This window comes from Branchiostoma lanceolatum, chromosome 15 (genome assembly GCF_035083965.1).
Source record: "Branchiostoma lanceolatum isolate klBraLanc5 chromosome 15, klBraLanc5.hap2, whole genome shotgun sequence".
NCBI classification, from domain to species: Eukaryota; Metazoa; Chordata; class Leptocardii; order Amphioxiformes; family Branchiostomatidae; genus Branchiostoma; species Branchiostoma lanceolatum.
Genome location: NC_089736.1, coordinates 12,732,754 through 12,759,574, shown reverse-complemented (window position 1 = coordinate 12,759,574; position 26,821 = coordinate 12,732,754). Strand labels below are relative to the sequence as shown.

General features: G+C 42.1%; 3 protein-coding genes across 3 annotated transcripts; 1 reads left to right on the top strand and 2 right to left on the bottom strand.

Annotated features, from left to right (window-relative positions):
* The first annotated feature begins 435 nt into the window (after positions 1–435).
* Positions 436–7,397, top strand: LOC136449352 (uncharacterized). Its single transcript, XM_066449367.1, has 5 exons — positions 436–475; positions 1,277–1,369; positions 3,017–3,162; positions 4,251–6,615; positions 6,973–7,397. The coding sequence occupies exons 1-5, from the start codon at positions 436–438 to the stop codon at positions 7,395–7,397; spliced, it is 3,069 nt and encodes a 1,022-aa protein (XP_066305464.1).
* Positions 7,398–10,448: 3,051 nt separating this feature from the next.
* Positions 10,449–16,928, bottom strand: LOC136421276 (uncharacterized). The gene is made up of 11 exons (XM_066408504.1): positions 16,862–16,928; positions 16,679–16,723; positions 16,282–16,403; positions 16,065–16,126; positions 15,669–15,862; positions 15,275–15,494; positions 14,593–14,766; positions 14,263–14,364; positions 11,716–11,875; positions 11,329–11,388; positions 10,449–10,900 (listed from the first exon to the last, which is right to left on the bottom strand). Exons 3-11 carry the CDS (start codon positions 16,342–16,344, stop codon positions 10,871–10,873), a joined length of 1,065 nt encoding a protein of 354 aa, XP_066264601.1. The 5' UTR covers positions 16,345–16,403; positions 16,679–16,723; positions 16,862–16,928; the 3' UTR covers positions 10,449–10,870.
* A 10-nt stretch (positions 16,929–16,938) lies between these two features.
* LOC136449351 (serine-rich adhesin for platelets-like) lies at positions 16,939–26,228 on the bottom strand. Its single transcript, XM_066449366.1, has 4 exons — positions 26,177–26,228; positions 19,393–22,693; positions 17,179–19,248; positions 16,939–16,999 (listed from the first exon to the last, which is right to left on the bottom strand). Exons 1-4 carry the CDS (start codon positions 26,226–26,228, stop codon positions 16,939–16,941), a joined length of 5,484 nt encoding a protein of 1,827 aa, XP_066305463.1.
* Between the last annotated feature and the right edge of the window lie 593 nt (positions 26,229–26,821).

Here is a 26,821-nt window from a genome sequence, read left to right as displayed (position 1 = left end):
GCTCCCTAGTAAACAAACAATAAAGAAAAAGAAAAACCGTGAAAAAGTTGGCAAATGTATGCATTAACTCAAAAAAATAGCTGTCTGTTGCGTCACGTAACACAGAAAATATGAGACGAAGAAAAAATTGTTTCTGTCCTTTATAATAAAGGTTACAGATTTTCAAACATGATTAGAATATTAGAATACCTTTAAAGGTTGTTTTCGATACTCCTTTTTTCAATCATGTAACAGAAAAACAAAGAAAACGATTACGTGTTTATATGATTTGTCTCGCCTGCAAAAAGTGCGATATTTTCCACCCACACAATTTGGTTTTCTTTCATCTTTTGCTTCTCATTTCTTAAGCTGAAGCTATAATTAACATTGTGAATCGGAACCCGCCCGGTGTAAGACGTGTATTTCTCGCTGTCCAGAAACCTGTCAAGTCGCACCATGCCGGGAGGGCAACAGCAGTCCCAAACTGGGGACACAGGTAAATATTTTTGTGAAAATATATTCTCTCTATTGCTTGACATGGCAGTAGACGATGTTTCTGTTTTTGTTAAAAATCTTATGTAATGTTAGATATAAGATTCAAATTACCTAGAACCTCGCTTGGTATCAAAGAGTTTTTTGGAAAATATTTTCCAAGTAACATTGTGCCGGAGCATGAAGCTTAGAAGATGCATTCTTTACGACGATGTCTTGTAAATATCCGGGAGGGGGGCCGAAAATGTAAGTAATCTTGCTGCCTCGCTAAATGGACCAAGTGTTCATCGGTGGGGTTGCATCTGCCATTTCGGATAGTGAAGTAAAGCCCCGGGGGAGAATCATGCGTTAAGTTTTTCCTCGGTCTTCTGAACGTAAAAAAGCCCGAAACACTTTGAGTGATTGTGCTTGGCAAAAAATATGACCAGTTCTGAACCCAACATCGCTACTCGAGAAGAAACATACTTTTGAAAATCAAATATTTACCACCATGCAATTTTAGGTGAACACAATGATTAAGCACTGTTTCCTGTTTAAAAGTAGTACGTTTTCCAAAAATACCATGGATTACCATGCGACAAAAAAAAAGAGTCTGAAGAAATATTTTTGAAGGTACTAATTGGAGAAGGGTATAAATTTGGTACAAACGCGTTTGTGTATGTTAAATAGAAAATACTATCATTGCTAACAAACATCTACTTGTCATAAAAAATGCTGAACCTTGGTTTTATAAAATCTTTCAGAGATTGTTGTTCTCCTAAATACATACCGTCGGCGGCATTTTGATTGTCTAATTTTTCTCCAGGCACCACACCCATGCAGCAGCCGCAGACTGATTGGCAGTCAATTGCGCACGCTGCTGCGAATATACCAAACGCTTTGTACGTCTCCAGAGCAGGTAAGTCTTTGTAGTTTTGCTGATTTTGAGTCGTACGAATGCGTCATGATCACCAAACATTGCTCTGAAAATTTTTATTTTTATAAATTGCACAAATGCATCCTCCACGGATCTGTTTTTCTTGATAAGACCACAGCAAGTACATTTTATGGATGGCGTCAGCGCGCTCATTCCTTTTTGCCTGATTTCGAAATAGGAAAAAAAAACATGATTTTTGAAAAACTGTTCGGCAATGATTAACATACCGAAAATTGAAATATGTCGCAAATGTATTGTCTGTCAGTTATTTCTTCTATCAGTTCGATCTTCAATTGAGACGAAGACAGAGAGTCAGCATCATGTAGTCACAGCCAGTCTGCCCCGTGCCCCGTGTACGGGAAGCCTAAGGCCCGAGTTCTTTCTCCATTTTCGATATATACAAATCCGGATCTTTGATAATTTTAAATTTTGACACCAGTGTTACTTACAGGAAAAAAGACTTGTTGGCTGAGATACAAGTTTTCTCTGTAATTCTTATCACATGTTTTATGGTATTCAATCTTGTAAAGTTGCGTATTTTGATTTTTAGCCCACATTGCTTTTTTACCTGCGCGCACTTAATGTGGGGTCTACAGACGATTTCATCTATAAAATTTATTTGCTATGGCGTACGCTATGGATGGAAACTACGGAAGTATCTATATGCTATCGTTTGTTGGTAAGCGTCAGTAAAAAAAAGAACACTGCAGGAGAACTTCCAGTTTTGATATCTCATCTATGAATATATGCATGTAAGGACTTGTCGGTGGCAGGTAGCTCAAGGCACCGAAACGTAGCAGTCTAGTTTTGGGTCTCCTAGCAGCTTTTGTACCGAACTGCAGATGGCTTTTTGTTGGAGCTGATATTGAAACGGGATAATTCAAGAGAGGATAAATGCTGATTTAGTCGAATGTTTATCATGCAAATCATGTTTATCATGCCCTCATTTTTCTCCCGTTGGGAATTAACAAAGATATTTATTTTCAAGACTGTTGTACTGTAAAAATGGTCGTGATTATTCTATCTTAAAATGGGAAATAAATAAAAAATATCTACTTTTCTTCTGTAACAATAGAGTATCATGTTTTCAAAAAAGGTAATTTGAAAAAGTTTCAATCGAGCAGACCTTGCACTTCAATTCAGTTATACCATAGTATTGAATGTTGCAACTACGCACAGCAGACAAATTTCAGTTCGCAGTGTGTTGGCATGATTTATACTGAAAATACCAAAATTGAAGTCCAACAGATGTACTTGTACAAGCTAACGATATGCATCATTTTCTCAGTTCTTCAAAACATTACACATTACTTACATGTCTCATTGACAACTCCTTAATGAGGGACAAATACCGACCTGCTAATTGAAGTTTATTTCACTCCTGATATCTGGGACTATACAAAGCAAGTTCTCTCAGCCCTTAGACTCTCAGCCTTAAGACTTTCAGCCAATTGCCAAACTATGAGGTTGCATATGCACGTACAACCATACTCTGTCAGTTTGGCCACCGAGAAGATTTGCAATAACATACTAGCTTCTAACGCCAGTTCATCATCACCAATATTTTATGGTTGCCTGCCAACTCTTTGAAAAGAATGTGTTGTTTTAAAAGCTCTTGTTTTCTAACAGACTGCACATATCCGGGTGGAGCAAGCGGTCACCGTTCTGTCTGTAGCTTCATTCGCTCCCACCGCAGCTGCATTGCCGCCGGCATTGCCGTGCTGCTTAGCCTGGTCGCTGTAGGACTCGTCCCGCTGACGTTCATCAATAAAGAGGTAATTTAAAAATAGCTGTACCAAAAAGCCTGTCTCTGTTGGGTTAAGGCAGCCCATGCTCGAAAATTTGTGTTCGAGTTCGGCCGCGTGCCTGGCCAGCGGGGCAGCCGAACTCGAACACGGTTCGAAATGTTCCATGCACTCCGGAGCATTTCGGGGATCGCAAGGTCTATTACCATAACCAATCATATATCTCATCTCAGCTGTACGTATTAGTACAAAATTATTTTATAGGCCATGAATTGGATTGTATTACATTCTAAATGTTTTAATCAAATGGTTTGGAAGTTGTATCCTCCACAAATGTTACATGAGCCGCGCCGAGTGCTACTAGCGCTGTTTTGACGGAGGTGTTCCAAATAGAACAGGGGGTTCTATATGTTCGATATGGTGTTCGAAGGGAACGGCCGTTACGTCAAAGGTGTTGGATTTCGCGGGAGACATCGAGCTGCTTGTGTGGGATCGGGCTATGACTTTTACGGCTTTACGCCCAGCTCAAAACAAAAGAATTAATCATTTTGAGTAATCAAATATTACTTATTATAGCTTTCTTATCAAAATTGTCCGAGGCTATTTTGCATGGATTTTAATTTTTTTTAACTGGGGCGAATGTTTTTTAGAAAACGACCCCAAAATAGCTGTTTCCCATGTTATTGGCCCCAAAAACAATGTTATCGTCATTTTAAACAAAATAGCCTCGGACAAAAATAATTCGTATGGGGTTAACTCTTTTCTTGTAAAATATTATGATGAAAGGTGGTGTTACCGCCTGGGCGCGTAAGCCGATACAATACGCAAAATGTGTATTTCTAACCCAAAATCTAGCATTAGAAAAACTTAAGTCACCTTTATTCAATGTGTTTTAGGTGGTTCTAAAACTGTGTCATGTTTCATCGTAGTGTGACAAGGCTATCTATAATTAAAGGACATAATCATATATGTATGGAATAATACTTCCTGGGCCGCCTTAACCCAACAGAGGTTGTCAAACTATTTTTTCTAACACTGATTCTGTTGTGTTTTTAAAGGCTGCAAAGACAGAACTTTATGCTATCTTTTATTTCTAATGTTTGTATATACGTTCATAGGAAATATCTCAGCTGTCCACCACTGTTTACGCCTTGAAGCGCGACCAAGACAACATATCCACCACCGTTGACGCCTTGAAGCGCGACCAAGACGACATGTCCACCGCTGTTGACTTGAAGTGCGACCAAGACGACATGCGCCAACTGTCCACTACTGTCGACATCATACAGCGCGACCTGGCCAACATGTCCAAAACTTATGACGCCTTGAAGCGTGACCAAGACGACATACGCCAACTGTCCAACACTATTGACGCCTTAAAGCGTGACCAAGACGACATGAGCCAACTGTTCACCACCGTTGACGCCTTGAAGCGCGACCAAGACGACATGTCCTCTACTGTTGACACCTTGAAGCACAACCAAGAGAACATGTCCACCACCGTTAACTACTTGAAGCGCGACCAAGAAGACATGTCCACCACTGTTGACGTCTTGAAGTGCGACCAAGAGAACATGTCCAACACCGTTAACGACTTGCAGCGCGACCTAGACGACATGAGCCAACTGTCCACCACCGTTGACGCCTTGAAGCGCGACCAAGACGACATGTCCACAACTGTTGACGCCTTGAAGCACAACGTTAACCAAGATAACATGTCCACAACTGTTGACGCCTTGAAGCGCGACCAAGACGACATGTCCACCACAATTGACGCCTTGAAGCGCGACCAAGACGACATGCGCCAACTGTCCACTACTGTCGACATCATACAGCGCGACCTGGCCAACATGTCCAAAACTTATGACGCCTTGAAGCGTGACCAAGACGACATACGCCAACTGTCCAACACTATTGACGCCTTAAAGCGTGACCAAGACGACATGAGCCAACTGTTCACCACCGTTGACGCCTTGAAGCGCGACCAAGACGACATGTCCTCTACTGTTGACACCTTGAAGCACAACCAAGAGAACATGTCCACCACCGTTAACTACTTGAAGCGCGACCAAGAAGACATGTCCACCACTGTTGACGTCTTGAAGTGCGACCAAGAGAACATGTCCAACACCGTTAACGACTTGCAGCGCGACCTAGACGACATGAGCCAACTGTCCACCACCGTTGACGCCTTGAAGCGCGACCAAGACGACATGTCCACAACTGTTGACGCCTTGAAGCACAACGTTAACCAAGATAACATGTCCACAACTGTTGACGCCTTGAAGCGCGACCAAGACGACATGTCCACCACAATTGACGCCTTGAAGCGCGACCAAGACGACATGCGCCAACTTTCCACCACTGTTAACGCCTTGAAGCGCGACCAAGACGACATGTCCACCACAATTGACGCCTTGAAGCGCGACCAAGACGACATGTCCACCACAATTGACGCCTTGAAGCTCGACCAAGACGACATTAGCCAACTGTCCACCACTGTTGACGTCTTGAAGTGCGACCAAGAGAACATGTCCAACACCGTTAACGACTTGCAGCGCGACCTAGACGACATGAGCCAACTGTCCACCACCGTTGACGCCTTGAAGCGCGACCAAGACGACATGTCCACAACTGTTGACGCCTTGAAGCACAACGTTAACCAAGATAACATGTCCACAACTGTTGACGCCTTGAAGCGCGACCAAGACGACATGTCCACCACAATTGACGCCTTGAAGCGCGACCAAGACGACATGCGCCAACTTTCCACCACTGTTAACGCCTTGAAGCGCGACCAAGACGACATGTCCACCACAATTGACGCCTTGAAGCGCGACCAAGACGACATGTCCACCACAATTGACGCCTTGAAGCTCGACCAAGACGACATTAGCCAACTGTCCAACACTATTGACGCCTTGAAGCGCGACCAAGACGACATGCGCCAACTGTCCACCATTGTTAACGCCTTGAAGCGCGACCAAGACGACATGAGCCGACTGCCCACCACTGTTGACGCCTTGAAGCGCGATCGAGTCGACCTGTACACCACAATTCACACCTTGAAGAGCGACCAAGACGAAATGTCCTCCACAATTGACGCCTTGAAGAGCAACCAAGACGACATACGTCAACTGTCCAACACTATTGACGCCTTGAAGCTTGATCAAGCCGACATGCGCCAACTGTCCACTACTGTTGACACCTTGAAGCGCGACCAAGATGATATGCGCCGACTGTCCACAACTGTTGACGCCTTGAAGTGTAACCAAGACGACATGTCCACCGCTGTTAATGCCTTGAATCGCAATCATGGCATCATACGCCAGTTGTTCAACACTGTTGACGCCTTGAAGCGTGACCAAGACGACATTTGTCGAGCGTCCGCCGTCCTTGACACATTGAAACGCGACCTGGACAAGGAGCGAAGTCGAAACGCCGTCTTGGAGCAGCGTCTTCACAAGATGAATAATATGCCAGGTAAGTTCGTTTTCAGCACTAAATATGTCCTGATTGTGAAAGGAACATAATTTACATAGAATAGGAATATTTTGACTACCATTATTTCATTGCATGACATTATTTATATTATCAATAATTGATTATCATTTTATTGTCTTCTTCAATAGTTACGTTACAAGTGTACATATGTATGATGTAATGTTTGGAAAAAACGGTTTACAGACTCAGTTATAAGTTATGTTGTATCAAATGAAACTACACCGAAAACCTAATTGCATGGGTAAATTTATCTTCTAATAAAGAACTGTTTAGTTATGATTTGATAGCAACCATGGCTATCCCTACGTATGTTCTTGACTCATTTTTTTTCTCCAGTATCTTGCTCTAAAGGTTACGTAAAGTGGAATCGAATTTGCTACATGGTTTTCAAGACACCGAAAACCTTTAGCCATGCGGCCGCGACCTGTCGTGCAGACGGCGGGACCCTCGCCATGCCACGAGACGCTGAGACCAACGCCTACCTGACCTCCTTGCTAAAGTCCGTGAGCGACAGGGCTGCCTTCTGGTTCGGCCTGCACGATCAGCGCGTAGAGGGGAGCTATGAGTGGGTGGATGGTTCTACACTTGGGACGTACAACTCCTGGATCATGGGAAAACCAAGCAACGTTGTGGATGGGGACAAAGAAGATTGCGTTTTTTACTACACACCCCCACAATTTGAAGGAAAGTGGCTCGACGCACCATGCGACAATCGGCGTGGCTTCATATGCCAGGCTGTTCCAGGTACTTCATGTAAGTGAACAGATCGCTGAAACCCTGATATAATATCAAAGCTGCAGTATTCAGCAGATTAAGCACGTGAGAGCACTATTGCTGTTGTTTAACATAATTCCACCTCTCATCCCCGCTAATTCCTCTCCATATTTTCCAGGACGTCCATAGGTGACAGGCGGAACTCTCACCACCACCGTACAGCGGCTGTCCCAAAAGCTGCAGTAACACTAACCAGTACTGAAACGTAAAAACTAGAATTAGTTTCAAGGATCGAACTCAGCACGTTATGGTTGTCTATATCATTGTTTGGGTTTGTTGAGTAGGAAACTAAAGCAGAGAAAGTGATTCTGTTGCGACGTTGCACTTAGACTTTAGACGCTCTGTAGTTTGCTAACCATCAAAAGCTCTCGGATCTCTACAGTGCCTTGGAGTTGATTTCAATTACGTCTCTCTATGGGACGATAGTAACCAGAAAGGCGGATTGTAAGGAAAGCCTGTCAAAAAAAACGTGTTCTTAGTATTACTGGGGATCAGTCAGCATTACATCTGCACTCGGTTACTCTGCCCTCCCACTTTAGCTCGATTTACATACGCTTTTGTGACTTGACTTGGAGTCGACTGTGAAAGGAGAACACTAGTTCAACTCAGGTAGCCTTTTCTTGTAGGAGTGAAACACATGAGCAGCCAAAAGCTCCTCACACAGCCGCGAGTTCAATACAAAAACTTGTGAGTAAAGTAAGCCTTACTATTTAAAGGAGTCCTAAACCCCAGAGGGGCAGTTATTTTCCAATGGATGGTGATTTTAGGAAGTAGAAATGAATATTTTTTACAGTATACGATAAAGTACCCACTAGTCCCATGCGCATCCACAAGCATTCAATATTCTACCAAATTCCCCAGGTGACCCTCAGCCTATGTGTTTTTTACAATGTGCCTGACAATGTCTGACAAAAGTTAGATTACAAAAAGAATGTCAGGGTGGTTAGGAAAAACTCGTCTTGCTATGTGTTCTTTTATATCTTATTAACAATTGGCCTTCTTATTGTGCTTAACCACCCTCATTTACGCCGAATATATCCACGTTTAAAATTTATGTTTACGCATGGGGAATACACTGGTAGGGTCTGCAGGGGTTTAGTGAGTATCATATTCTTTAAAAAAAACACACCTTGTGTAATTCACCACAAGCGGAATTCTGTACAAAGTCGGCTGATTATATACTAATTGATACACAATCTAGTGGAAAATAACACCGCCTTCTGGAGTTTAGGACTCCTTTAAGTCATTACGCTAATGAAGAAGTGTCTGCCATGTTTGGTTCAGGTGAACCTGACGGCTGTCTAAACTTGAAAGAAAACTTATTGTAGTTTTGTTTTCGTTTACTGAATATATAACGATTTTCTAATTGTATACCAACCTGTTTTCTTATTGTTTTCTGGTAAAATATCGTCATATACAGATTTAGTGCCTTTAGGTTCATATTTGAATTGACTATTACAGCAAAGACTAGCCCCTGTCAACCTTTAAGTATGTATTTTGTACTGTAGTTACAACTGGCAAGGGTAACCCTTAAGCTGCCAGTCCCGACTTAATTAGGGATACAGAAATATGCCTTGTGTGCTGGACCCGGTTATAACCGGGATAGGGTATTCCCCAGAACAAAACAGCTTTGCGTGCGTGTAGCGCGCGAAGCCGGGAAGTTAGGGGAGTTAGCGCCGCCGGGTGTTTCGCGGGTTTCGTGAGGGAGGTCAGGGGTCAAACATTTTTTATTTTTACTTGGCTAAAAAACCTGGCAGCTGACATTAGCTTGCTATTAACAGTTGTGTGTCTAGAAATATATCGTGATGCCTTCTTTGAAATTTGAAAGGCAAGATTTACATACACACTAGTCACTTCCAGGCCGGGCTTAGTTGGTCAATATGGTCATTACTTTATATTCTACACTGTGTAATACTGCCATTTTTTATTTTGATTTGCATTCATAATTAAATTCGTTATGTACGGTTTCTATTTTATATAGTGTATTTGAGAGCAACTACTTGGTACTCTACGGTGTCTTAGCCCAACCTCTTGCAGACTGAATCCTGATAGTTCTTTCAAATTCATTGGGAAATTTTAACAATCATTTTAGGAGACTAATGTACTTTAGAAATGACACGGAGAGACATCATTGCATGTATTCTAGCAATGTTCAATGTGCTTGGAATAGACGTCTCAAAATGTCAAAGACGCCTAGTGCTTAAATTTCCGATGATATTAGACAAAATATGATATGAGACTGACTGGAATTTGAGACGTTTTGTGTCAAGTGATAGTGCTTTCAGGATACACCAGTTTACTTATTTCTATCTTCGATATCTTGAAGTTTGTCTTTGTTTAGCAAGAGACAAAATAAGAACAAAGGGCTGGCAGTGAGGCTGAAGAAAGTATCCTTTCCGCTGGAGGGCGCTTGTGTCTGAATTGCATCACACATTAGCCCCTGGCGAAGAGGATAAGAAAGGATTCAAAGTAAGCTAAGTATTGAAATGAATACCATTTAGAATTGATTGATTTATCTGTAAGAAAATGGCGAGGTATGGGAGAAAAACTAGAATCTTATTATATTCAACTTGTGTAGAAATAAAATAATTTTCTCTCAGACTCTGATGTTATATGTTTATAACCCTATATTTTAAATTAAACCAAAACCCAAACATTAAAATTGATGTGGGTACAGTAATGAGCACTCTAAGCACTGGCCTGGTAAATTCAAAAAGAAAATGTTTTGAAAAAACATGTCTAAGACCTTTGGATGACACATAACAAAATGTTGTCGCAGTATGTCCCATAATGTTTATGCTGTCAACTGTTGTAGATTTACAATCACTCCATTGAAACTAACTTGCACTGATGTGTGTTTTCTGGTCATGTTGTTTGTCTCATGGTGTAGGTGTCTATTTGCTACCTTAAGATAAAAGGGGGATTTTTTTTTAGATATTGAAAAGTGATGTGGAGCGTATCGAATCTAGATAGGCAAAGATACACCATCATATTTTGATAACACACACTGTCTGTGAAAAAGTAAAAACTATAAGTTAATGGAACGTCAAAGCTGCAAAATCAGTATCAGATAGAATACATAGATATTCCATTCCTGATTTTTCTATCACAAGGTAAATGTATCATGATGGTGCTATTTTGCAGTACTATTTTACAAGTTTGACATGCATTTTACACTTGTAACTATAGCAAAGCTATACTTGACCTATAATCGTAACGTAAACTTAAACAATAAAAACTTGTCTAAGCAAAACAAAACCCACAGCAAACATAATTTGGAGGTAGTGCACTTTACACTACATCTTTTAAAGTTGTTATACCTGTTTTTTCAAAGATTCTTTACTTCATAAGGAAAAGGAGAAGGATATTCTTTTTGTGCAGCACAACTCTACCCCCTACGCTATATTTTGTGTCTTGCCATTCGTTCTTAAATCGAACCAAATAAAACTTAAGGATGACGTCACATAGATGACACTGACACTCTCCCATCCTGTAAGTCAAAAAGAAATTACTTTGAGTTATACATGAACAATTTCTTTAACAACATACTTTACGGTAGACATCTCACCAAATTATCGGTGGTTTGACTATTCCGCATAACAACATGAACAAGATATAAAGTTTCAAATCTAGACCATATTTTGTGCTTGCTGTCATCTAAAGATGGGGCGACAATAAATGGTTCTCATACTAAATATGTTATGTACGGACACATACAAATATTCATATTTTCCCTGTATCATTCCCCAGTAAAATGCCCTGCCTGGAACGGTTGTGACGGCTCCCACCTTTGAGTCTTACTGTGCCAGGCTGGAGGCCTGCCCGCCTTAGCCTGGGACCCCCCCCCCCCTACTTTGCCCCTCTCGGGGTCATCTGGGGGTATTTGAAGTTGAAGGACGTAACGTGAACAAAACTCACAATGGTATGCCAGTAGTTGGTGCTGTCTTCGTAAAGCCCAGGCCGGGGGATCTTGAGTTCCTGTGTACAGTATAACTTCGTTAGAATGCAGGACGATATCAGTTTGGACCATCACAGAGGATTGTTATTTTTTGTTAAAGAAAGATTTTTCAAGAAAGGGGAGAGAATTTTTTTTTTTAATAACAAGAAAAATAATCTTGAAATCAATAAATGCAAGAAATTTTGACTTGGATTTTCTGAAATTCTTGAAGGTGAAAATATTTTTGACAAATAGTTTTTCAATTTAAGAGAAGTAGGAAAGTGATCCTTGTTGTGAGCATTTCCATGGAAAGAATTAGACTAATTCTTTAGTTAAAAAAACTAGAAAAGTATAAAAGTTTTCTTTACCTTGCCAACTTGAATATTCTGCAGACTCGGTTTCCATCCTTGTCTGTAGTTGTGACCTGACAGGGCGTGCGTTCCCAGCATCTGTTCCTCCCCGTATACGATAGACGCTACGTCTGGGGTGTTCCTTCCACCGTTAGTCGTGCGTTTTCTATTTGCAATGCTAAAAAAACACATTGCGTTTACAAATATGAATCATGCGAAGGGGACTAAAGTACCAATGGTCACAGATTAAGATCGCAAGACTGAGTTATACTCAGTAAAAGAGAATGTACACATTCTTTTGATAAAATGTACATAATTTCAGTCAAACCTGTATCTTAAACATAAAGACCATCCGGCCATTTTGGGCATTTTTTGGTGGTCACAATCATTGAGAACTTGTATAATGTTATGTATATGTATATGTATATGTATATGTATAATGACTGCCTGCCCACTACATGACCGTTTATTTTATGTTGAAAGGTCGCTATAGACAGGTGTGACCGTTGAATGGTCATTATAAATAGGTGTTACTATATTTGCGTCACTCTGTATTCAGATATGACTCACAAGTTCGAGTTCTATTCTATTTTGTAGTTAAAAAGTACATACATGCAGAATCAACTAAAGTTGATACACTAACATCTTAAATATCGTACTTATATCTTCCATTTATTCGCGACAATCCCCAACAAGAGTTCTACGACCTCATACCTTCGCGAAATGATTTTGACCTTTATGACTGACGTATTAGGAGTGTTTTTCATCAATCAAAAATCATACCAGTTGATCCTCCTCACCCAAATAACATAAGTTGTCCAAACCTCCTTGTTATGATTATGAGCTTAACAAAGAAGGTTATGCTAACATTTTTCATCAATAATGCAAATAAGCTCCTTATTAGCATAATTTGATTCAATGGTGTTCACATTCACACAACTTCTAAATGCAACAAGTATGAAATTGCCGTTATTTACTAGTATGGAATGATAGTAGTTTCTCATGAATTATGCAAATTAGGCCTACATTTGCATAATTTCTATCTATTGACATTCCTCTCTTCCTCAGTTACAAATGTCACATATTTGAATAGTCATATCATGGAACACAGCAGGTTTTTAAAATTGCCTCATTAATTATAATCTGATTTGCATAATTATCATCCAATCATACAAAGCATCACATAAGCTATCTACATACCAAAAATCATGACCATCCATCAAGCCCATCTCGAGTTATATTATTTTCTCATTAATTATGTAAATGAGGTTCTCATTTGCATAGCTGATATCTATTAATATTTCTCTCTTCCTCAGTTACATATGTCACATGTTTGCGAGTCCTATCATGGAAATTGATGAATGTATAAACTTTCCTCATTAATTATGCAAATTAGTTACTGATTTGCATAATAATTATCCAATCATGTACATCATCGCTCAAGCTATGTACATGCAAAAAATCATGACCTTCCATCAAGCCCTTCTTGAGTTATTCCCTTTCAAAGTCTGAAGCAAAACCTACCCCTGCAGTTCCAAAAAAGTTGCTAGGGGGCCCAAACCTATACCACTAACTCTCTGCCCAACGAGCTATCTACCACTCAAAAATCAATTCCATAGCATGTCCACAACACGAGATATCATAACAGGAAGTTCCGCTGCAGTACCGTAACAAGCCGATAGGGGGCCCAAAATCTAATCATTTTCAGGTTTCATCGAGACCTACCAACATACCAAATACCAAGACAATCCTTCCAAGAATTCTAGGCTTATCGTGTTCACTAACAGACACACAGACATGATCGGTATTCCCATGCTGTGGCACTGCATTAATGACTGTTCTTACTCATATAAGGCCGTGTATATCCAACTTTGGTCAAAATCTGTATGTTTCAGTCTTTTAATAAGGAGATATCTTTGTGGTTTGGTTTCACATGCTCCGAGTGGACTCTTCCAGGCTGGGAGTAGGTCAAAGTTGACGATTGTTTTCGTCTGTCAGCTGTTACGAGAGAACGAGCTGGTCAACTGTCTATTTTCTTTGCATGATTCTAAAGTAGACAGATGTGGCTTTCTGGTGCATAAGAATTTTGGGGGCTTGCAATTAAGGTGAATCCTTTTCTGAGCCCTTGTTTTAGTGCTTTAAAGCATTACTGCCTATATGGGCAAGTCTATCTCTTGTATCTGCCCTACAGCTGGCTGATAGCCAATTTGTCCCTGGCAGTAACTGACGTTTCCTGCCTGCCTCATGACCCCTCATGACCAACTTTGCACCCATTTACCCGTGTCAATATCCCCTGAAACAATACAGCCCACACGTCGCAACCAGAAAGCATAGTATGAGCATACAATCTAACACATTTTTACACTTTTCTCGTTAATTATGCAAAACACTTCGCCCAAAATCTAATCATCTTGAGATTTCCCACATACACACCGACACACCAAATACGACAACAAACCATCCAGGCGTTCTCGACTTATTCTGTTCACTAACAGACACACAGACAAGCATCATCGAATAACCTACTCGACGAAACCATTCGTCGCGAAGGTAATTATGACTCACGTGTATAGTGGCAGTTCCTCTGCATAACTGTCATCACGGTCACTTTTTCTCTTGCGTTTACTCGCAGGAGACAACCAGGTGGCTTCTTCCTCTGTTCGCGGCCTGATGTTTGAAACATACGACATATGCTGAACATATAATACAGTCTATTTGCAAATACATGCCTAAGGTTAGAAAGTAAGGATTCCCAAGGGATTGTTGCAAAGGAGCAAACAGATGTACTCACGTATGAAATGGTACAAAATGTCATAAATTATACTTATCTTCAATTATATGCTTTGAACAGTACACTCTATGACACATTATATCATTGAAACGTTTATTACTTACTCATTGACGGGTATTTCCTTTTTAGCAGGACGGCGGCATCTACAGACGGAGACGACAATGATGATGATGATCATTAGGCTTCCTACTCCAACAGACACCCCGACGACCAGTGTCTGTGAGGCGTAGAAGTCACACCTTGTGCCCACGTAGAACCCAGTCGGATCGTAACTGCAGCTATTTTTTGGAAAACAGAACGATCTATTTTCGAACAGGGAAGGTTGATGACGCCCGATATCATTCAAAATACAATAAGTGGTAGGAATATGGACAAGCCAATACGCAAGCAGTATCCAATAGAGTCATATTGTTATCTCAATTTTAGCTGAAAGTAAGAAGATCGGAGAGAGAGACTAAAATAGATACAGATAGACACTATATAAAATATTACTGGGAAACTGTATAAGATAAAACAGATACTATATTGAATAGATAAGCAGATGGTTGGGTGGATGGAGCGAAAGGATAAATACATTTTATATGAAAGAATGGATGGATGGATGAAGAGGTAGATGAAGATATCTGAATCTTAATTGGTCAACCCGTATATCCAACATTTAACATAATAAACCTGACCTAATTCGCAGGCAACTTGTTGCACCTTAATCATAGATGGAGTGATAGATAGATTGGTAGATTGTCAGATGGATTGGCACAACATTTTTGCCAAACCTATTGCACTCACCTGCAGTAAACGGGTTGGTCCTCCACGTGAAAACAGGTACCACTGTTGTAACAATATCCACCGGTACACTTTGTAGCACAGGTGACTTCACCACTGCTTTCTTTCGCTTGACAAACGTATCCTTTTGGGCAACTTGTGACGGCACACAGTCCTCCTGCAGTCTCATCTGACTGCTCAGAAACACTTTCGATGATCTGTTCAATGGCAGCTGCTTTGATTTCTGTTGAAGCAACAATGCCAAGTCAGTCAACAACACAGAATGTTTTGTCTGAACTTTTTGGTTTTCCCCCACTATGGTAATATACTGAGATTGGTAAAGGTCCTAGACCTTACATGAACACAACAAGTAGACTTTTTTAATTTGTTATGTACATCTATGTTAAATACTACATACCTGATTCACTTGAGTAATTCAGCGATTCCGGTTTTGCCGTAAAACTTTCTACAGTAAACGTTCCGGCCTTCACCTCGTTTTCAAGACGACTGGTAATGTTTTTAACACCTCCAGCTTCCTCCAGCTTTTTGTAGTCATAGTCGACGTAATAGTCTACGGCAGTGCTCTCGCGCCTTCTTGCAGTGTTTACAGTCCTATTTTAGAACGGGAGATAGACAGACAATGTTTATGATCAAGAAACAATTTATTCTTTTATGAAATAACTTTATATGTTGATTGACGACACTTTTAGGTTGTGTGCAAAGCTTATTCTTTGGAGGTGAAAATATAAAATCATAAACCATTCATCATGATATGCATGGTCGTATTGCTAACATATAACAAGGCACATCTTACCTAAGTCTTCTTATTTCAATGCCTTTGTACCCGGCTTCGGCGTTGTCGTAGTATTGCTTGACCTGGAAAGAGATTTAGAAGCATATCAATCTTCCAAATCTGATTATGATAATGTATGTTGCCTTATAAAGAAATCAGACAATGTGTAAAATACCTATTTTGCAAAAGAATATCTGCTGTTTCTTCTATGATAGATAAATTGCGTGTATGATCTTACCCCTTCGCGGAATATCAAGGCAAAATGCTCGGGGGTGTTCGCAAAAGCAAATGGAAACTCCATGGAAAAGTTAACAGGAACGACCACCACCACATTGATGACAATAAGAGCTGCTGTTATATCTGCCAACACAGATACAGATATGGTCAGAAATGGTAAATATTTTCTTCAATATGTAACAAGCAGTAGCACCCAAATGTCTAATGTGCAACTCAATAAGGTGGATTTAGTAGCAAATACAGTTTCATTAAGCGTATATTTAAATGTACTTTCAAACTTTTATAAAACTGATAATATTACAAAGACTTTCAGTTTCGAAGCCCTTGCATTGAATGAGCAGGAAAAAAAGCATATCAAAGATAAAGTTAAAATGTGACACATAATTATGCATACGTACTGATATGATCGATAACAGGTACTTCCTCGGGAACAGTGATGATAACTGTGTGAAAAATACAAATTAAGAAACTTTTCACATGATAACAGTGTAGAACGAAATGTGATTAAACTGTTTTATTTTAAATTTGTCAAGTCATATAGGCTCTCCTTTAACTTAATAGTAGATAAGACGTTTATGTACCTGGTGGGTTCGAAACCGGTGGACCAATGGTGCTTATCTGTGATGTAGGTAGCTTTGTTGTAGAATACTCTGTTGTTTTACTTGTGGTGGCTCCAGCTGTGCTTGGAACGGTTGTAGATTGGCTTGTTGTGGTCATTTCTGTGGTAGAATCCAATGTAATTTCTTTAGTTGAAAAACCAATTGCAGTGGACAAGCCGGTTGTGACTTGAGTTGGGGTTTCTTCAGTTTCAAAATCACTTGTAGTTGTGGGGGCTGTGGTCGACTGGGTAGAAAACATATCAACTATAGATGATATAGCTGTAGATACTGTAGTTGACTCAGTAGCTGTGCCCGTCAGAGTGGTTGCAACGAATGGAAAGACGGTAGTTGACTCAGTCGCTGTTACCGTCAGAGTGGCTGTCTCAGTTGTAAATGCGGTAGTTGACCCAGTCACTGTGGTGTCCGTGGTGGTCGTATCAGTTGTAGATGCGGTAGTTGACCCAGCCGCTGTGGTGTCCGTGGTGGTTGTCTCAGTTGTAGATGTTGTATTTGACCCAGTCGCTGTGGTGTTCGGATTGGTTGTCTCAGTTGTAGATGTTGTATTTGACCCAGTCGTTGTAGTATTCGGAGTGATTGCATCAGTTGTAGATGCGGTTGTTGACCCAGTCGCTGTGGTGTCCGCGGTGGTCGTATCAGTTGTAGATGCGGTAGTTGACCCAGTCGCTGTGGTGTCCATGGTGGTTGTCTCAGTTGTAGATGCGGTATTTGACCCAGTCGCTGTGGTGTCCGTGGTGGTCGTATCAGTTGTAGATGCGGTAGTTGACCCAGTCACTGTGGTGTCCATGGTGGTCGTATCAGTTGTAGATGCGGTAGTTGACCCGGCCGCTGTGGTGTCCGTGGTGGTTGTCTCAGTTGTAGATGCGATAATTGATCCAGTCGCTGTGGTGTTCGGATTGGTTGTCTCAGTTGTAAATGTTGTATTTGACCCAGTTGCTGTAGTATTCGAAGTGTTTGCATCAGTTGTAGAAGCGGTAGTTGACCCAGTAGCTGTGGTGTCCGTGGTTGTCGTATCAGTTGTAGATGCGGTAGTTGACCCAGTCGCTGTGGTGTCCGTGGTTGTCGTATCAGTTGTGGATGTGGTAGTTGACCAAGTCGATGTGGTGTTCGGATTGGTTGTCTCAGTTGTATATGCCGTAGTTGACCCAGTCGCTGTAGTATTCGGGGGTTTTGCATCAATTGTAGATGCAGTAGTTGACCCAGGGTCTGTGGTGTCCGTGGTGGTCGTATCAGTTGTAGATGCGGTAGTTGGCCCAGCCGCTGTGGTGTCCGTGCTGGTCGTATCAGTTGTATATGCGGTAGTTGACCCAGTCGCTGTGGTGTCCGTGGTGGTTGTCTCATCTGTAGATGTTGTAGTTGACCCAGGGTCTGTGGTGTCCATGGTGGTTGTCTCAGTTGTAGATGTGGTAGTTGGCCCAGCCGCTGTGGTGTCCGTAATGGTTGTCTCAGTTGTAGATGCGGTAGTTGATCCAGTCGCTGTGGCGTTCGTGGTGGTTGTCTCAGTCGTATATGCGGTAGTTGACCCAGTCCCTGTGGTGTTCGGATTGGTTGTCTCATTTGTAGATGCTGTATTTGACCCAATCGCTGTAGTATTCGGAGTGTTTGCCTCAGTTGTAAAAGCGGTAGTTGACTCAGACGCTGTGGTGTCCGTGGTGGTCGTATCAGTGGTAGATGCGGTAGTTGACTCAGTCGCTGTGGTGTTCGGATTAGTTGTCTCATTTGTAGATGTTGTATTCGACCCAGTCGCTGTAGTATTCGGAGTGATTGCATCAGTTGTAGATGCGGTAGCTGACCCAGTCGCTGCGGTGTCCCTGGTGGTCGTATCAGTTGTAGATACGGTAGTTGACCCAGTCACTGTGGTGTCCGTGGTGGTCGTATCAGTTGTAGATGCGGTAGTTGACCCAGTCGCTGTGGTGTTCGTGTTGGTTGTCTCAGTTGTAGATGTTGTATTTGACCCAGTTGCTGTAGTATTCGGAGTGATTGCATCAGTTGTAGATGCGGTAGTTGACCCAGTCGCTGTGGTGTCCCTGGTGGTCGTATCAGTTGTAGATGCAGTAGTTGACCCAGTCACTGTGGTGGTCGTGTTGGTTGTCTCAGTTGTAGATGTTGTATTTGACCCAGTCGCTGTAGTATTCGGAGTGATTGCATCAGTTGTAGATGCGGTAGTTGACCCAGTCGCTGTGGTGTCCCTGGTGGTCGTATCAGTTGTAGATGCGATAGTTGACCCAGTCGCTGTAGTATTCGGAGTGATTGCATCAGTTGTAGATGCGGTAGTTGACCCAGTCGCTGTAGTATTCGGAGTGATTGCATCAGTTGTAGATGCGGTAGTTGACCCAGTCGCTGTGGTGTCCCTGGTGGTCGTATCAGTTGTAGATGCGATAGTTGACCCAGTCGCTGTGGTGGTCGTGTTGGTTGTCTCAGTTGTAGATGTTGTATTTGACCCAGTCGCTGTAGTATTCGGAGTGATTGCATCAGTTGTAGATGCGGTAGTTTACCCAGTCGCTGTGGTGTCCCTGGTGGTCGTATCAGTTGTAGATGCGGTAGTTGACCCAGTCACTGTGGTGTCCGCGGTGGTCGTATCAGTTGTAGATGCGGTAGTTGACCCAGTCGCTGTAGTATTTGGAGTGTTTGCCTCAGTTGTAGAAGCGGTAATTGACCCAGTCACTGTGGTGTCCACGGTGGTCGTATCAGTTGTAGATGCGGTAGTTGACCCAGTCAACGTGGTGTTCAGATTGGTTGTCTCATTTGTAGATGTTGTACTTGACACGGGGTCTGTGGTGTCAGTGGTAGTCGTTTTTGTTGTAGATGCTGCAGTTGACCCAGTCGCTGTGGTGTCCATGGTGGTTGTCTCAGTTGTAAATGCGGTAGTCTGCCCAGACGCTGTGGTATCCATGGTGGTCGTATCAGTTGTAGATGCGGTAGTTGACCCAGTCGCTGTGGTGTTCGGATTGGTTGTCTCATTTGTAGATGTTGTATTTGACTCAGTCGCTGTAGTATTCGGAGTGTTTGCCTCAGTTGTAGATGCGGTAGTTGGCACGGCCGCTGTTGTGTCCATGGAGGTTGTCTCAGTTGTAGATGCGGTAGTGGACCAAGTCGCTGTGGTGTCCGCGGTGGTCGTATCAGTTGTAGATGCGGTAGTTGACCCAGTCACTGTGGTGTCCGTGGTGGTCGTATCAGTTGTATATGCGGTAGTTGACCCAGTCGCTGTGGTGTTCAGATTGGTTGTCTCATTTGTAGATGTTGTATTTGACCCAATCGCTGTAGTATTTGGAGTGTTTGTCTCAGTTGTAGATGCGGTAGCTGGCCCAGCCACTGTGGTGTCCATGGTGATTGCCTCAGTTGTAGATGCGGTAGTTGACCCAGTCGCTGTGGTGTCCCTGGTGGTCGTATCAGTTGTAGATGCGGTAGTTGACCCAGTCACTGTGGTGTCCGTGGTGGTCGTATCAGTTGTATATGCGGTAGTTGACCCAGTCGCTGTGGTGTTCAGATTGGTTGTCTCATTTGTAAATGTTGTATTTGACCCAGTCGCTGTAGTATTTGGAGTGTTTGCCTCAGTTGTAGATGCGGTAGTTGGCCCAGCCACTGTGGTGTCCATGGTGATTGCCTCAGTTGTAGATGCGGTAGTTGACCCAGTCGCTGTGGTGTCACTGGTGGTCGTATCAGTTGTAGATGCGGTAGTTGACCCAGTCACTGTGGTGTCCGTGGTGGTCGTATCAGTTGTATATGCGGTAGTTGACCCAGTCGCTGTGGTGTTCAGATTGGTTGTCTCATTTGTAGATGTTGTACTTGACCCAGTCGCTGTAGTATTTGGAGTGTTTGCCTCAGTTGTAGATGCGGTAGCTGGCCCAGCCGCTGTGGTGTCCGTGGTGGTCGTATCAGTTATAGATACGGTAGTTGGCAAAGCCGCTGTGGTGTCCGTGGTGGTTGTCTCAGTCGTAGATGCGGTAGTTGACCCAGTCGCTGTAGTATTTGGAGTGTTTGCCTCAGTTGTAGATGCGGTAGTTGACCCAGTCACTGTGGTGTCCGCGGTGGTCGTATCAATTGAAGATGCGGTAGTTGACCCAGTCGCTATGGTGTCCGTGGTGGTTGTCTCAGCTGTAGATGCGGTAGTTGACCCAGCCGCTGTGGTGTTCAGATTGGTTGTCTCATTTGTAGATGTTGTATTTGACCCAGTCGCTGTAGTATTTGGAGTGTTTGCCTCAGTTGTAGATGCGGTAGTTGGCCGAGCCGATGTGGTGTCCATGGTGGTCGTATCAGTTGTAGATACGGTAGTTGACCCAGTCGCTATGGTGTCCGTGGTGGTCGCATCAGTTGTAGATACGGTAGTTGGCACAGCTGCTGTGGTGTCCGTGGTGGTTGTCTCAGTCGTAGATGCGATAGTTGACCCAGTCGCTGTAGTATTCGGAGTGTTTATCTCAGTCGTAGATGCGGTAGTTGACCCAGTCGCTGTGGTGTTCGGATTGGTTGTCTCATTTGTAGATGTTGTATTTGACCCAGTCGCTGTAGTATTTGGAGTGTTTGCCTCAGTTGTAGATGCGGTAGTTGACCCAGGGTCTGTGGTGTCCGTGGTAGTCGTTTTTGTTGTAGATGCGGCAGTTGACCCAGGGTCTGTGGTGTCCGTAGTTGTCGTATCAGTTGTAGATGCGGTTGTTGACCCAGTCGCTGGGGTGTCCGTGGTGGTCGTATCAGTTGTAGATGCGGTAGTTGGTCCAGTCGCTGTGGTGTTTGTGCTGGTTGTCTCAGTCGTATATTCGGTAGTTGACCCAGTCGCTGTGGTGTTCGGATTGGTTGTCTCATTTGTAGATGTTGTATTTGACCCAGTCGCTGTGGTATTCGGAGTGTTTGCCTCAGTTGTAGATGCGGTAGTTGACCCAGGGTCTGTGGTGTCCGTGGTAGTCGTTTTTGTTGTAGATGCGGCAGTTGACCCAGGGTCTGTGGTGTCCGTAGTTGTCGTATCAGTTGTAGATGCGGTTGTTGACCCAGTCGCTGGGGTGTTTGGATTGGTTGTCTTAGTTGTAGATGCAGTAGTTGACCCAGTCGCTGTGGTGTCCGTGGTGGTCGTATCAGTTGTAGAAGCGGCAGTTGACCCAGTTGCTGTGGTGTCCGTCGTGGTCGTATCAGTTGTAGATGCGGTAGTTGACCCAGTCGCTGTGGTGTCCTTTGTAGTCATTTTTGTTGTAGGTGCAGCAGTTGACCCAGGGTCTGTTGTGTCCGTGGTAGTCGTTTTTGTTGCAAGTGCAGCAGTTGACCCAGGGTCTGTGGTGTCCGTGGTGGTCGTTTTTGTTGTAGGTGCGGCAGTTAACCCAGTCGCTATGGTGTTCGGATTGGTTGTCTCATCTTTAGATGTTGTAGTTGACCCAAGGTCTGTGGTGTCCGTGGTAGTCGTTTTCGTTGTAGGTGCGGCAGTTGACCCAGTCGCTATGGTGTTCGGATTGGTTGTCTCATCTGTAGATGTTGTAGTTGACCCAGGGTCTGTGGTGTCCGTGGTATTCGTTTCCGTTGTAGGTGTGCCAGTTAACCCAGTCGCTATGGTGTTCGGATTGGTTGTTTCATCTGTAGATGTTGTAGTTGACTCAGGGTCTTTGGTGTTCGTGGTAGTCGTTTTAGTTGTAGATGCGGTAGTTGTCCCAGTTGTTGTGGTGTTCGGATTGGTTGTCTTATTCATAGATGTTGTAGTTGACCCAGGGTCTGTGGTATTCGGAGTGTTTGCATCTGTGGTAGATGCCGAAGTTGTTTCAGTCTCCGTGGTCGTCGGAGTTTTTATCTCATTTGAATATGCGGTAATTGACCCAGTCACTGTGGTAGGCAGAGATGATGTGTTAGTTATAGAATCGACGGTTGCCCTCAGTGAGTTGCCCTCAGTGGTGCTTTGGTTGTTTTAGTGGTTGTCTTAGTTTTAAGTGCGGCAGTTTTTGCTGTTTGAGATGTTAGAAGCTATTGTTTTGGTTGTAGCGAACTGTTGAGTCAGAAATCCTACAAACATTGTATAGCGCTATAAAAAATGATTTTTTAAAGGTAATTTTTTACATTTTCTTGACACCTACTGTAATTGTTTTTTTACTAAAATTAGTCACTTATAAAAGTTTTTTGGAAGGATTGCTCATGCCAGAGTTGTGTTAGGTCGATATATCTGCTTGTTTGCTGTTGTTACTAGCTTGCAGCTTGTCAGACAATGTACAATCATTACATAAATATGAAATTTGTCTTAACATTCCTATCTTAACTTTATTGTATTATGATCTTTTACTTAACAGGGAAGATCCATGCCTACCTTTTGTTGATACCAGAAAAAAGGCTTATACGTATTGGCATGTTTGTGTTGATCAAAATCTATTTGCTAGCATGTTTTTAATTGCTAGGGTGAAAAATATCTTTATTTAAATCAAGTGGGTGCCCGATTACATTTGACAGATTTAAACTGAATAAATACCTAGCAATTTTCAATGTTGCGAGTAATTGAGTGGCCAAATGGCACAATACAAATGCTTTGTTTAGAAAAGATTACGGGGATGAAGGATATAAATGTCAACAGAGATCTATAAGAGACTCATGACCATTACCGTTCATCTGTTAGGCAAGTTCACTGCATTACCGTGGTTTTATTGCACTCATATGTTCGAAAAGAAGAAAAAAAGACATCCCCACATGTGCTCAAATCGCAATAGCTTAACTTAAAATTATAGCTCGGCTAGATATCGAGGATATGTCATATTCATACAAATACTATTGTTCTTACATATACTGGTAGGTTTGGTTGTGGTTGTGGTATCTACTGTAACAGTTGCTTAACCTGTCTCAGTCAATACTATAGAGTCTGAAATTGTTTTCTTAAACTTTTATTCCATATCAGACAGTTAAAGTCATTGGCTCCATTAAATAGAAGCTACGTCATCTTCTCTTCCATTTAAGTGTGTGTGTTATAACTACTCTATGGATTCTGCCTACGTATACACAAGCGCACCTGGCGACCACGTGATTATCGTAAATAAGAACATTTAAAAGACAGATAACACGACAGACTTTGCTCAACACTAAGACCTACCAACTTCATAGGATACCTCTGTCCACCTTTACAAGCGCCGGTCATTGAGAAGTCCCTTTGTGGGAAATGATTGCCAATGCCAGGACTGAGCTGCATACCTGCATCTGACATGTTTGTTGTTGCTAGCTTCGCAGACTATTTACAAACATTGTCAGAATGTGGGGTTCGCCTTAACGTTTTCTATTTATGACATCTAGTACAAGTAAAGTATAGTATTTATCCCGATGTGAAAAGAATCCATATCTGCTTAAGATGTTTTCGATACAAGGAAAATGATTATGTGTCGACATGTGCTTGAACATCATTAAGTGTGGCAATTAAATAAGCTTGGAGCTCCTCAAGTTTTGGTGTCCGCATTTTTTTGGCGGGAGGCATAATGTTCAGCACTCTCCTGTGATATATATCGATAATAAATCAACTGGGGTTGGGTGAAAATCCTTTTCAAAGCTAAAACACTAGATTCGGTGTCTTGGGAAACACACCCTGACACACTCCCAATAGTACGAGATCGGACACCGCGTAAGTGGGTCGTCTGTCATCGACCTGCGAGCCGGGATGCCAGACCGTGCTAACGAGGTATATGGTGACAGGCGGTTGTTGCGCGGACGGATTGCAGAAATTCCTGTGCAATTTTGGGAATTATTGTAAATCGGCGTAAGATTTACAAGTAAGCTCGCTCTTGAACCTTGCGGCCGGAACACTCCTCAAATCAAACAGGATATTGGAAAATACACCTTTGTTTTATCGATTGTGCGCCCGACTACATTTGATGGCTGGGAGTTTTGACAACTGTAGTTTCTACTATGATATAGAGTATTTCCCGAGCGAGACATTACACTTTTAGTGAATAGGATAGGGTGGTAATTTGTATGAATGGTGACAAGCATACAGGATAAACCTCTGATGCTCTGGCCTTTATGAAATGTCTGTTACGCAATAGCAAGGCTTCAACTTTTGAACTTTACTGATTTTGATCTGGGACTTTGAGTTCAGGACAACGATTTTGTTTTGACAGAATCGGATTATATTTGTTCCATTGTACGTTGGTCACATTGTCCCCACCGGACTGCATGTAACATGTCTTGTTTTGTATGTACTAGCTACCTTTTTGAAATCAACTTTTATAAGTTGAAGGGCAACTTAAACCCACATATTCGGAAAGAAGAATATACTCCATATTGTAAATATATGCTCAAAATGCATAATATAAGGCCAGCAAGTAATTTGTATGGATGGCATCAGGCACTCATTTATTTTCTGAATTACCTCTAGAGTTGGTTAACATGACGAGAAAGTACCAAAATGGGAAAATATGTCGTGTACTTGTAAAAGTAAGTTAACACTTGTCTAGCGGCGTAGCAATGGCTACATGTGGTTGTAAAGGTAAAACTAGTTCGATATAATTGTAAAAGTGGCACCAATGTGGTAACCATGAGTGTAGTTACCAACTTGGTAAGTGATACAAATATTACTGTACTTACTGGTTGACGTCGTGACTGTGGTTGCGGTTGAGGCGCTGACTGTTGCTGTACCTTGACAGCGAAAAAAACACACCAGGCTGTATTGTAGAAACTGAAGAATTTTTGTGCACTATGTTTATTCTATATCAAACGATCTAAATCCATATGTTTGTCCCATTCTTTATATGTTTGTCCCGAAACGTTTCGTTGTCTATCGTTTAATCAAACCGGTTCGAGGTATGGAAGATAAGGAAATATTCTATTCACTCTCATCTTTTTTGAAAAAAAGTATTCTTAGACTTTTAAATTCTTTCACTTCATTCTTTGCTCTCTTGATTTGACCAGTATATTAATCTTTTGTCACCTTCATATGACAAATATGTTATTTGTGCTTCTGCGAGAACAAAGTCTAAGTTTAACATTATCCTGTGAGCCATTTTCAGGCCAGCAAACGTAAATGAAGGTAGGACATGTCGGAATCGATCGGAATAAAGATTGTTAATCGTCATTCAGCTTCCGTAGAAAAAAGGGGTGAGATATTAACTTGCCCCCTTGATTGAAAGTGAAAGAATTTGTACATGCAAGGACAGCTCTAGAAGACCTCCCCCCATTGCTTGGAGAAAGAATGCCTACTAAATTCTCAAAAACGTAAACTCAATATTACGTATCGAATATAAAAGAAGCTTTATACGTGTATAAAGAAGAATATAAGTACATATAGGAACAGTCAGTGTTGAATTGACACACGTTAGAGAGAAAAAAGAAAATGAAACTTACAGCAAATCACGACCACATGTAGAACCACACAAGCGAGAAACTTGGCATCCATGGTGGCGTCCAAAACTCCTTTTTACGTTCCAGATTTCAAATATTTTTTAACGTCGCTCACCCAACTTCAGAAATTAGAAACAGCTGTACTTCTCACAGACGAACTTTTAGGCCGAGTCGTAATAAGTGTGTCACACCGCCAGTCTACGTTTCCTGCCAGAAGGTCCGGGCGCGTCGGACTACTGACCCTAGGTCCCTGGTTACGAAGTATGTTTGCCGTATCAGGTGTGAACGTCACCTTAAGGTTTATCACGTGTTGTTTGACGTAATAAATGATCGCCCAACCGTAAAAAGTTTAATTTCATGTAATTACGTAACCTACTAAAATCATAAATAACATCACCAAATGTTTGGAATGTTCCTGATATACCTATATTTCATGTTGAGAGCGTTATGAATTAGACTGTCCGCGTTACCCAGTGGGGTCATATTTGAATAGTGTTACGTGGAGCACACACATATGTTTGTGCAACTAAGATGTAAGTGTATGAGCGCGGCAGAATTTGTCGACTTTGTAGATTTGCCGACTCTAATTAATTCTAAGTGCGGGCAAACAATGAGCTCACACAAGGAAACAGCCTTAAAAATCCAGGT